This window comes from Halichoeres trimaculatus, unplaced genomic scaffold (genome assembly GCF_033239565.1).
Source record: "Halichoeres trimaculatus isolate MK-OKI-2021-1 unplaced genomic scaffold, fHalTri1.1 fHalTri1_scaffold_12, whole genome shotgun sequence".
NCBI classification, from domain to species: domain Eukaryota; kingdom Metazoa; phylum Chordata; class Actinopteri; order Labriformes; family Labridae; genus Halichoeres; species Halichoeres trimaculatus.
The window spans coordinates 22,454,706-22,466,607 of NW_027437190.1; the positions used below are offsets into that span (position 1 = coordinate 22,454,706).

At 40.5% G+C, this 11,902-nt stretch overlaps 1 protein-coding gene across 1 annotated transcript; it reads right to left on the bottom strand.

The window, feature by feature from the left end:
* Positions 1-1,358: 1,358 nt before the first annotated feature.
* On the bottom strand, positions 1,359-11,902 carry cops7a (COP9 constitutive photomorphogenic homolog subunit 7A). Its single transcript, XM_074684486.1, has 8 exons — positions 11,819-11,902; positions 8,026-8,148; positions 5,771-5,846; positions 4,926-5,014; positions 3,928-4,130; positions 3,726-3,831; positions 2,812-2,981; positions 1,359-1,558 (listed from the first exon to the last, which is right to left on the bottom strand). The coding sequence occupies exons 2-8, from the start codon at positions 8,146-8,148 to the stop codon at positions 1,519-1,521; spliced, it is 807 nt and encodes a 268-aa protein (XP_074540587.1). The 5' UTR covers positions 11,819-11,902; the 3' UTR covers positions 1,359-1,518.

Sequence of the window (11,902 nt, forward strand, 5' to 3'; positions counted from 1 at the left end):
CAGCCACCGTTTCACATCTCCTCCGGGCATTTTCCTGATCAATCACAGTAATTGATTGGCTGCATTCCACCCTGAAGTTTTAATGATCCTGTAGTTATGAGACACATAGCAGCAGACACTGCAGCAATCTGTAAACACTGCTGATAAACACCAGAGCAGAAGTTAGGCGTGAACTCACGTATGCCGAGTCATCGCTCACATGCTCACACCTTTAATGAACACACACACGTCTCACCTGTCACTTTCTCTTTCACCAGCAGACACCCCAAGCTGTTAGAAGTCACAGCTTCAGTCTGGTAAAAACTCAAACAGTGAGGTTGAATCACACCGAGTGAAATTAACACCCATATTAATAGCCGTGGGAGTGATGTTGGAGGGAGGAGGTGATGGAGACAGAGGCAGGGTTCAAAAATGAAACAGGATCATAATTTCCTCATCTTTCTCTATAGCTGAGGCTGCTGGTCATTTAATTACCACCATTAATGTCAAGCAGAACGGAGAGCAGAGGATGAAGTGAAAACAGAGTCAAAGAAAAAAAAAAGGGATGGACAGGGCAGAATGATGAAGGCCATTTCCACAGAATAATAGAGCTACAGGAGAGGCTGGACGATCATTTCAACAAGCAGTTTTTGACATTGAAACAGAAGCTCAGGGCAAAATAAAAACTTGTATGAAATATGAACGCACATGGTGTGTGTGTATCCATGCTGATTGTGCACAGGGGAAGCCTCAGCTCTGTAATACATTAGTCTCTTTGGGGACATGCCCTAATTAATGGCTTGACCTCCTAACGAGTAGCCCCCTTCTGCGAGTTAACATTTAGCAGTGCACCCTCCAGAGATGCACTTTGAAGCGCATTTAATAAAAGAAGTGACAGTGACATTAATGAGTCAGTCCAGAGAAGTGCAGGGTTTCCTTTTATTTCCTGACCATTTATATTCTGATTTTATACATGTTTCAACTCAGCAGAGAGAAAAATACAAAGAAATATTAATCTAAACCAAAAAGAACATTTTTAAACCAATAGTTACACACATCTGCATCAAACACATTGATCCTGTTTCTGGTCAAAGGCAACTGACTCCTACTGCAGACTGTTTGATCTTGATCTGACAGAAGTGCTGTGTGTGTTGGTGTGTGTGTGAGTGTGTGTGTGCGTGTGCATGTGTGCGAGTGTGTACTGCCAGTCTGCCTGTTGTTAAGAACTGCAAGAATAAATGTCACACCTGTCCTTTCCATCAGCCCGTGTGTGTTTCTGAATCCGGCAAGGAGAGATTTGGTGATCAGAAAAGTTCCCGTGAAGCTTCCTGGTTTTGTTGTGAAGAGTGCGCGTGTACATGTGTGTATGTTTGTGTGCGTGTGTGTGTGAGAGTGAGAGATAGAGAGAGTGACACAAAGGTGTCCTTGAACAATGGTCACATTGTTTAATGTATCCGTTTGTCCGTCAATGTGTCCATGAGTCCATTAATCTGCCAGTGTCCTTCAGTGCCGCTGTCTCCATGTCTCAGTCTCTCTTCTTCAGTTGGATTTGGACCAGATCTTCCCACTGCCACGCAGCCTGGGAGCAAACACAACATCAGAACTTTTGTTTATACTGATTAACTCCAAATCTGTATTTATATACCTGCACTGGAACTGATCAGGGAGGATTCTGCAAAGACATTTCTAATTATAACTGCTTCGGTATGAGTCTCGTCCTTTAAATAGTTTCATGAAGAAAATGTGTCAAAGCTCCTTTAATTCAAACACTGAGGTTAAACTATCATTAACATGGGTTACAACGCATTTAGTGGATCTACATATGAATGAAGTGCAGTGCTGAGTGATGAAAATTATAGGCCTCTGTGCTTCATCAAAAAGTGACAGGCTGCCAGAAAATAATGACAGCTTTCTGTTCTGCAACAACAACATAAACAGGCAAGGAGCTGAGCAGCTCGTCTGATCACTGGAGGGGGAGACAGCTCTTTAAAGGAGGAGGAGACCATGCGGGTGTTCGTTTATATCCAGTGACATTTTATGATTCAGGACAGATGTGAAATTAGCCATTGGTAATTGGGCTGTATGGAGGCAGAACAGGCCCTGATAGCAGGGTTTAAACATTGCTGCAAAACACAGACGTGCAGCTGATAACACAGCTGATAATAAAGCCACTTCATGCAGACACATGCAAACACTCACACGCAGACCCACCACTTACACCAGCAGCTGGCTTTTTGTGTTTATTGAAAAAATGGAAACCTTGCATTTGGCAGTTGAATTAACATGGCTCTCTACAAGAACATTGGACTAATGGCTTTAATTTAGTGTTTGAAGTGGAGTCTTTTTAGTGCTGTGGTTAATACTAGGTAAATTCAGATTTATAAAGAACCTTTCAAAAACCACAAAGTGCTATAAAAAAACAAAAAGAAAGAGTGGTAATAAAAGAAACTTAATGAAAAAAAAAACTTCCACATGCATCTTTTTGTCCCAATTTGGAGACTTGTGAGGATAAACAGCATTTCTTATTTGAAAAACCTTAACGTCAACTACTTCTAAAGCTGCAGCTGCAAATCCCAATACAAACAACAATTTTCAGTAATTTATTCTACATGGCCAAATATATTTTATGTGTTCATTTCTGGATGTTTGGCCAAGCTTAAGAAGAAAGGAAGCAATTTCTATGCTAACTCCTGGTGGTTTGTCTGTATAAACAGTATATAACGTGATGCACTTAGAGTGTCACTCAAGCAGAAAATATTTCACTGCCTTCCTGTAAACAGCCAAAAAACTGTGCAATCACAACACACACAGAGGTGATGCCACCCGACTTACCCTTTCACCTTTGAACTTTTTTTGCCCGGCTGTCGTGGTTCCTGAGAGGAGGCAGGGTCTCTGGGTTCTGCTGGTTGATCTGCGTCCTGATTAGAAGCGGCTCCAGCAGGGGCGGGGCCTGACGATGGAGAGGCAGCACTGGCCTTTAATGTTTTCTGTAGGTTTGAAACCTGAGGGGAAAGAAGAGAGAGATTCAGAATTAGGGACTCGTGAAGTGGAATGTTTTTTTTAAAGGAAAAGTTCACAATCTTTCAAGTCTGTCCTGGAATAAAGGTCAGGGTTAAAATGAACATTTAAACAGATTACATGGACTGTAACCGCTCTTAATGGACATTAGAAAAATACAATCTTTATTATATTTGTAATATAAATGATGGGGCAAACACCATAGTACCTATTCTTTGTGAAAATACACTGAAACATTTCCATGAAGCTAATGTGAGGAGTCAGCAGTCCGATTCAGTCACACAGTCTGTTTGACATAAGTTTTCCTCTTTTTCTCTCACAGGAAGTGTTTCTGTGCTGATCTGTGGAGCACAAAGACTGAATTTCATACCAAGAGTTTACCAAAGTGTGTATCTTTCAACAAAATTGTTCCCTTATCAGCAATAAGTATGGAGGAAAGAAATTGCTACTTTAATAAACACTTTTTTCAGAGCACATTGGACTCAATGTTTTACATGGGAAATGTTTTGGGTTTTTTTAAATTGGATGCGTGAATGAAAACAACTATGTATGACATTTGCCTAAGACAAGATGCATGTATGGAAATATACAGGCAGGGAAAACTGAAATATCACAAGTAGCTGAAAGCACTAAACACTGAGATGTTGGGACAGGAGGGATGAGTAACATTTGCAGTGTTTTCTTGAAGAAAACAATGAGACTGCAGGCAACAGTGGTGATTGACTGACCTCTGTTTCCACTTGTACTTTGACTTTTAACTGGCTCTCTCTGTATTGGTTTGCCCTCGAGACCTGCTCCTCAATACCACACAGCACTGCCTCACAGCCTGTACACCTGGGACGGGAAAAGAAGGTAAGAAGTGGATTGCGAGTTACAGATAATTGAGGCATGAATCTAAAGTTTCAACAGACACGCAGAGGTGATACAGACCACTCTTGAAGCGTGTTGACGATGTTTGGGAGCTCATTGGGGCCAAGATCCCGGCCCACGCTGCAGTCCACCTCCACCTGCTGGTTCCTCTGGTCCAGTTTTCCCTGGATGATGTCACAGTAGACAGCTTCGATCAGCAGGTCCTCCAGTTCCCGCACGTTCTTCAGCTCAAGCTGCTGCAGAAGCAGCGAGTACGGCAGGCACTTAGAGGAAAAAGAGATGACTGGACTTTACTCTTCATATTCTCTCTTTCCTTTTTTAAACAAGATATACAGGCAGATAATTTGAGTCCACTTTAACGGCTTGATGGAAAATGACAGAAATGTTACTGTGAAATTGCCCATTTGTCTAAATGTCACTGCCCGAAGAAGATGAAAGGAGAGTTTGGAAGATCTAACAATCCTCCACCGGGCAATTAAAGGGTTCAAGGCTACACGCAAAAAAAGCAGTGACATATCTGAGAGAAAAACAGGGAGCAGCAGAGAGCAGAGCAATGGGAGAGGAAAGTGAGATTAAGTATTAAAAAAAAGAACAGGGCTAGTGAGAATAATGAATCAATTATTTATCAGGAGCAGAGAAAGAAAAGGGCATAAGCAGTGTGGTTGGAGAGTGCAAATGAGAGATGTCTTTTAGAAGAACATTTAATACTTTATCACGCACATGAGGAGCGGGAGGAAAAGACATCTCTAATCAATAGTTGGCGCGGTGCTGGTGACTTTTTTCTTAAGAAACTTGGGATTGAAAGGCTTGTCTGATGTGATTTAATTGAACTGAACTCAAAAGTCAGACAGTTAAAAATCACACAAATGTTATGTGAACCTTTCAAAAACTATCAACTCTGAGTAGAAGAGCTTGAATCAAGGCTGAGTTGTTGACAGATGCTTTATGAAGCAGAGTTGAGCCAGCAAGGCTCTGTACATGAGGCTCTAAATTTTCCAATTTTTTGAAGCAATAGAAGACAACAGTTCAGCTGCAAACAGAAATTAGTGAACCAGTACCTTGAGGTTGGATGCCAGGCTGATGATGGACAGATGGCGAAGTTTGTTTCTTTGTGCAGGGGTCAACTCTGGAAGAGAGGCGGCTCTCTCTACACAGCGGACAAGAGCAGACAGTGAAAAAAGTGACACAGTGTGAAATATCAAGAAGCATTGTGCAAGTGTCACTTTGCTGTGGGTCAACAGTCACACATAATAGGGGCACAACTTATTACTTTGAAGTGTAATGCCACACAGAGACACGCAGGTAAGTGTGGAGCTGTTTAAGCAGTCAGAGAACAGAGTTAGGAGCAGGTCGCTCTCCAGCGCCTGTGTCTCCTGCTGCCATGCTCCCCTGGTGACAGCACTGACACCCTCTGAGACAGCAGCTCTGACAGCCCCTCTAAGGGCTCCACTGCACAGCTCTCTGAAAGGAAATGTGCTCCCTGTTGGCATGACTCCAAAGGGAAGGCAACAATAAAGTAGGCTAAATTCTTTTTCCAGGCTATTGGTTGATATTCAGCATAAAATTAGACATAATTAACATTCCTCTTCTTGTTGAAGCTTCTGGATGCATTACATAGACAGCAAATGAAGTCACAGAAAAGGAGTTTATCTGTCTGGCTGCCTGTGCCAGCACGGCTGCCACACTGACAATCATCTGCGAATATCAACACTCACTGAAAAGAAGCCTGAGACACTTCAATCAGTAATTTTTATTTGTGAATAACCTGCCAGGAGAATCTCAGGTGAGAGATTTGAAGCCTCCATCTCAAGGTGCCTGCCTCTCGGTAAAGAAATACAGCTCATAATAGAAGAGCTGCTGGGCTGCCCTATTACTTATTTACACCATGCTGCCATTGTGTTACCTTTGTAGTCGCAGTATGTTCCATAGGCAAAAAGGTTGAGGAGCTGGTACACTGGTGCATGAGGCCCGTTCTCCAGCTGTGGTTCAGGGGACAGACAAGGGGAGAGGAAAAAAACAGTCAAGGGACACCTAGATAACAAACTGTACAGCTGTACTCTGTGAACACTGCAGCTCTGATGTGAGGTTTAACTGAGCCGAGTTAAGATTTAAAGTAAGGATCACACCAAGACCTGACAAGAGCAATAAATGGTTGATTAAGTGTCACACAGACATTTCATTGCCAAGCACTAATGAAAAAAAAATAATGTTTTTTTTTAACATAAATAAATTTTCTAGTCCTAAATGCAAGATTTTGCCAAATGAATAGGGTTTGGTATTGCATGTTTGACTAAAGAAGCACTTTGGGAATTGCTTTTAGTTCTGAATACTTGAAATGAGCTGTTTGTGGTAATTTATTGACTTAAAGGTTGGATTTGAAAGTATTCTTTGACCTGCCCACTGATTTTTAAACACAATTGGATTTCAGGGAATAGTTTTATTCATAAAAACTGTGTCTAGTTTTTTGTTTTGTGATCCGACTGAAGTTGGAGGACAGTGGCATGGACATGGCACTGAAAGCTCATTTCTGAACATTGCAAGATGTTTGAAGAACAGTAACTTCTCTACCATATAGATTCCTATTCTTTTCCTTTGTGACCTGGGAGGACACCCACTGAGTTTCACACACACACACACACAAACACATAATACATGCAGGTGCAATATGTACATGCAATATATAGCATCGATGCAGCGTTTCCATTAAGATGTAAATGAGCCAAACAACAGCTTTTCTAAAAGTGCTGTGCAGATTGGATCTGTCGCACATGACTTGACAGCAATAAAGAGCAAAAAGAAAGTGTTCTATGCGGTGGAGCCACAAATATTGTTTGACAAGAAAATACTTTGAAAAGCAAGTGTTTATTCATCCCCCCAAGAGGAAGGCCGAATGTGAGGAAATATTAAAAATAGCTCATCGTTGTGAGAGATTTTTTGATAAAACTTTAAAATGTTCTGAATAAATTATTTCTGTAAAACGATAAAAATAATCTAACAGACCCTCTCAGTAAGTGATACTGACTGTTTCATTCAAATTCCACTAGACTGGAATTGCTTTGAGCCCTTCAATAACAACATGTTTACTCAGAAAAGGACTGAGGGAAACCTTCCCATTAAAAGATTTGTTTTACTGTAACAGGTGTCGCACTATTTTGATTAATCCCATGTAGGCCAAATATCTGCTATACTCAAAACTATAGACAAGTTAGTGGTTAAAATATATATATATATTTTCTGTGTTATTTTGGATCCAGGATGGAGATGTTTGAAATACAGGTATTGTGTGTACAAGGCTGATGTGCTCTCTTTCACATTTAATACTTGTTGCCCTCCTTCTTTCTCTTTTTCTTCTTCTTGCTGTATTCCACATTGTAACCACATATGGCATTTTTCACATATTGTTCAGGGAGGTCTTTGTGATGTGCTCATGGTGTTCTCGCTGTCTGAACGGCTGAGACATTCCTGTCACTGCCTGTTTGTCCCTTTCTTTCAGTGTTTATCTAATAACACAGAACTACACCTGTTTTTCCCAGAGGTTAAGTTCTCTACATTCATTCTCCAGCACTGCTAATTGTCCTTTTTGCTAGTTTCACAAAACCTTGATGTTGTCTTTCAGAATTTTTGACTGCTTGTTGCACAAAAGCTGCAAAAATCCATAAAAACATCCTCTGTGGCTGAGCTTTTTCTTAATCCCTCTCTGCTCTAACAGCCTCTCACTTCTAAAATAGGGTGTTAGCTGCTCGATCTTGTGGAAGTTTAACCAGCAGAGACTGTAATATGATGGTTAATGAATTAATGGCAGTATCACATACAGCGGCTCTAAATATAGACGTGTTGATTGGATGGTGAGTTATGAGTCCGATAACATCATTGGTTTGGATATAAACTGCCTCTTTCATGCATGATTGAACCGTTCTGAAATGAGTTAAGGATGCTTCTGTGAGACACTTTGCTAACAAGGTGTTCACATGCATCGCTCTCTGCTCTGAATGTGTTTATTGTTTTCTACTTTCAGATTCTCTGAGTGTCTCAAACATTAACACCTGTGCGGTAACTGTTACAGCCGTGATTAAGACGTGTTCCTTCCGTGCCAGGTCGGAAAAGGTCTCAACAGACACAAAAGGTGAGGAAGAAAAAGTGTGAGAAGCTCGTGTTTACCTCTCTGACATTTGGCAGCTCTAGGATGTCGGAAAAGACGTAGAGTCCTGGGGTCTCCAGCAGGGAGCTGACAGCCTGGGCTAGTGCTGAGCCTGACAGAGACAGGAGCTGCTCCACCTCCATCTGATGCCAGGGGACACAGGTGACAGAGACACGGTAAGCAGGTTGGACGCATGAGAGCAGGTGAGTCATGTAGAGAGTTCAAGTACGATAAAAATCAAGCAAGTGATACATTTTTGTAGCTGCAGGAAAATAATGTTTGGGGCCATGGTGTCTCTGTCTTCGATAAATCCTCTGTCATCAATCCCTTCAATAGATGAATGACCCAACAGCATGTGGGTGTTTTGTCATGCCCCTCAGAAAACAGTCCAGCCACTTGAAGTTTTTTGAAAGCGCAGAATTTGAGAAAAAATATGTTCTTTTCATTTAAGTTCCCACAGCAAAGTGCTCTTGACCAAAGCACTTAACCCTCAAATTACCTGGAGAGCCACTCAGATTGTGGACAGGCAGCTGCACTCAGTCGAACCAACACAGGCAACAAGTGTAATGAATACTAAGCAGAGCATGTTTATTCATCCAAACCCATTTCCTGCATTGAAACATGATGCAAATGCACAGTGGGCTGAGGGCAACGACAGAATAATTACCTAAGTATTGACGGTAATCTGCCTGTGTCTTGCACTGATATGTCAGCTGCAGAAAGTGAATCCCAAAGAACAAAAAGCCAAACATGTTTGCTGTTGCTAAACCTCTGTCTCCCCTCGCGCACTTGGCCTGACTTTATAGCTTTAAAATCTTCAAGCGTCACTGCAAAAAATTACCCAGGTTTAAAAATAGTTCAGAAAGGATGTCAGACTGATTAAAGTTGAGTTCCTCCCAATTCAAAAGTGCCTCAACTGTATGGAACAGTGTGAGGAGGTGTCCTCTTGACTTTGATGTGATATTTTAGGATCTTAATCCCAAAAGAGACATTTTGGGACAAAAGAGAGATTTAGTCTTACAGATACACAATTTAGTTATTGCAGTTGCATCAGACCAGTTTCATTACCTGAGGCTGTTTCCTTAAATTAATGCAACAGAGAGTCTGGATACCCACTGCTGAGCTAAGACTAGTCTGACTGGTTCAGGAAACGCTTATGGCACAAATGTATTGAATAATCTTTAAACTGATGCATTAAGATTCATTCATGCACGTTGTCTTCCATATGTTATCGTCCCACTGGACGCTCATCAAGGAAGAGTAGAGGGCATCTTTTCTGGCAAGCTGAACAGATGAACAGGCACGTGTTGTAGCCAAACAAACTGAGCGAGGCTGGCTGTCTCAGAAACAGAACCTCGTCTAAATTCATAAATCTATCAAAGTTAAATCAAGTGGTGAATGTAGGGTTGGATTGGATCCATTTGTGTTCCTATATTGATTTAATAAGGAGGACAAACCTGGCTGCAAATCAGCAACAGACTGCAAGAGGAGCAGTGCGGCAAAATATGCAGAATGCAGATGTTAAGACAGCCAGAAGCCAAGTGAACAGAGAGGTTGAAATATATCACAACATTTCCACAATGATAATGAAAATAATAAGTCCAAGTATCCCTGAAAGCAAAGGGACACATATTGACTTAATGTAATAGATTATTTCTTTGAGCAGTTATGGCCCCAGATAATTGTTGCTCTGCCCTCTTCCCAATTCATTTAACCTAATATTGCTGTATAATTATGTTACACCAGCTTTATGTAAAAGAAACGATGCTGATCATTGAACATCACTCCTCCCAGGATCCTCTTTTCTCTTTGCATTTCATTCAGAGCTTTTCCCCTTTATTTCTCTGTTGTTATTGCTTTGTTTGCACTCAAACTTGTTCAAGAAACTGTAGATTGAAAACAGAGCCAGAGAATCAAACAGAATAAAACACTCTATAAAACAATAAAAGATTCAGGGTCTCTGCAAGAAGAAAACATCTCAAAATTGGATTTGGCAGCTGTGCGCTTCCACAGCGTTGAACATTATAACCCAAACTTACCAAAGCAAGACACACTTCAATAAACTCTCAACTCTAACAAGTTCATTTATCTCTCCAAACAGCCTCAATCAACTAGAATACGCATTAAAATGACTGTAAACATCCTCTGAGAGCAGATTTTTTCCTAAAATTCAGAGCTAACTGAATCACTTAAGTGTTAAATCTAGCCATGTTTCATAGGTGTTCAGGCATTAACAATAAATAATTCTAGAAACTCAACAAGAAAGATCATAGAATCTGAATCAAAGTCTTCATATATCAGAGAGTGTAACATGACTCATCGCAAACATCACATAGCTTAAAACCAAGAGCTGGAACAGAAAAAAAGTGCTGTATGTCAAACACTTTCCTATAAGCTACTTAAAGATACTTAAGGGAAATCGAAATGGTAAAACTTTGAGTTAAGAGATTAACTGAATGTGGGCAGTGCTGATAAGAATATTTCAGTGTCCCAGTCGAATGACGCACTGTCACTACAAAGATGCAAAAGTTTCAACTGTATGGGAGAAAGGTAGAGTTGCTGGACAATGTTTACAGTAACTCCTTTTTTTTTTTTTTTTACAAAGAATAATGATAGATGCATTGAATTTAGTGTTTCAATGTGTATGTAACATCTTTTTATTATCTATCATGTAATTCATTGTTTTCTTCTGCTGATACTGATTGCTATGTCTTCAATGAATAAATAAGGCACCTTTCAACCATCTTTTTCAATTGAAGGTTACTCACACAGTCCTGCTGAAGAAAAATGTGAGGAGAAAGGGCCAACATAGTTAACAAAGACCAAGAATGGGGATCACATCACAGGTCTATATTTAGGCTTCTGGTTCCTTGAAGAATATTTCTAAAACACAGCTAATTGTTCACGTTGTGCTAAATGGTCAAAACACAGTATGGACCATAAAGACTGTAGAGATTGTCTCATAGAGGTATGCTTCGGCCCCCAGGATCAGAACCAGACAGGTTAAAGTAGCATGCGAGTTTCATGCTCCAAATATCTCGGACAACTGTCCAGAAAATGTCAGGTTTGCCCCAACTGGAGTGTATTTTTTTTCTTTTTTATATATATAAAGCAGGGAGTACTGAAGGAAATTTATCAGATTTATCGGAGAGTGCAGGGGCAGTAATTACGCATTTGCTGTGAATATAAATGCGATATCTGACAAGATCTTAGGCCTGCAAATGTGAAAATAAATAGGAATTAACACAAAATCTTCACATTTTTAAACTCGTTTAGAAAAATATATGGTATTTGCATGTGTCAGAGTTCCAATTTGTTGGATAACTGTGACATGAGTAGCTTCGAAGTCACATACAGTAGCATTTACCTTAAAGCACTAGGCAGGTAGCTGGTGGTTGTCATAGTGGTGAACTAAACCTAAAAACAGTTTGAAGACGCTCCACTGGTAAGCAAACGCCAACCGGCCAATACCAAAGCCAAAAAACGCTACTATAAATAGTCTTTCAGGTCAAAGACACAAGAGGTGCTTGTCGAACAAAGCCTGAACCGCTATACAGTTAAACTAGGTCCAGAACTCGCATTAAAAGCAGGTATTAAAAAGTAGTCAAGCCCAATGTGTCATGCTAGCTCATTGGCTAACGGCTAACAAACTGCAAGGCTTCGCTTAGCCGTTTACGTTAGGCCTCAGTCCACTTAAGTCTTTTCTATGATTTTAATCGAATTACTATGCTAAAAGCATGGCTCATAAATACGGTACATGCATAAATTTGTGCAGTTAAATTTTAAAATAGTTGTACAAATATTCAAATTTACCTTGTTGTGTCGGTTAGTAGCAGGTAGCCTCTGTCGATTATTCAGTTCCGCTGTCAGCTCACGTACGACAACAAAAGAACGTAA

Excerpts from the sequence above, each read along its gene's own strand:
- cops7a (XM_074684486.1), bottom strand. The coding sequence starts at position 8,148 with ATGGAGGTGGAGCAGCTCCTGTCTCTGTCAGGCTCAGCACTAGCCCAG. Across the intron at positions 2,982-3,725 it reads AAGTACAAGTGGAAACAGAG|GTTTCAAACCTACAGAAAAC; the intron begins GTCAGTCAATCA and ends CTTTCCCCTCAG. Across the intron at positions 1,559-2,811 it reads AAAAGTTCAAAGGTGAAAGG|GCTGCGTGGCAGTGGGAAGA; the intron begins GTAAGTCGGGTG and ends GTTTGCTCCCAG.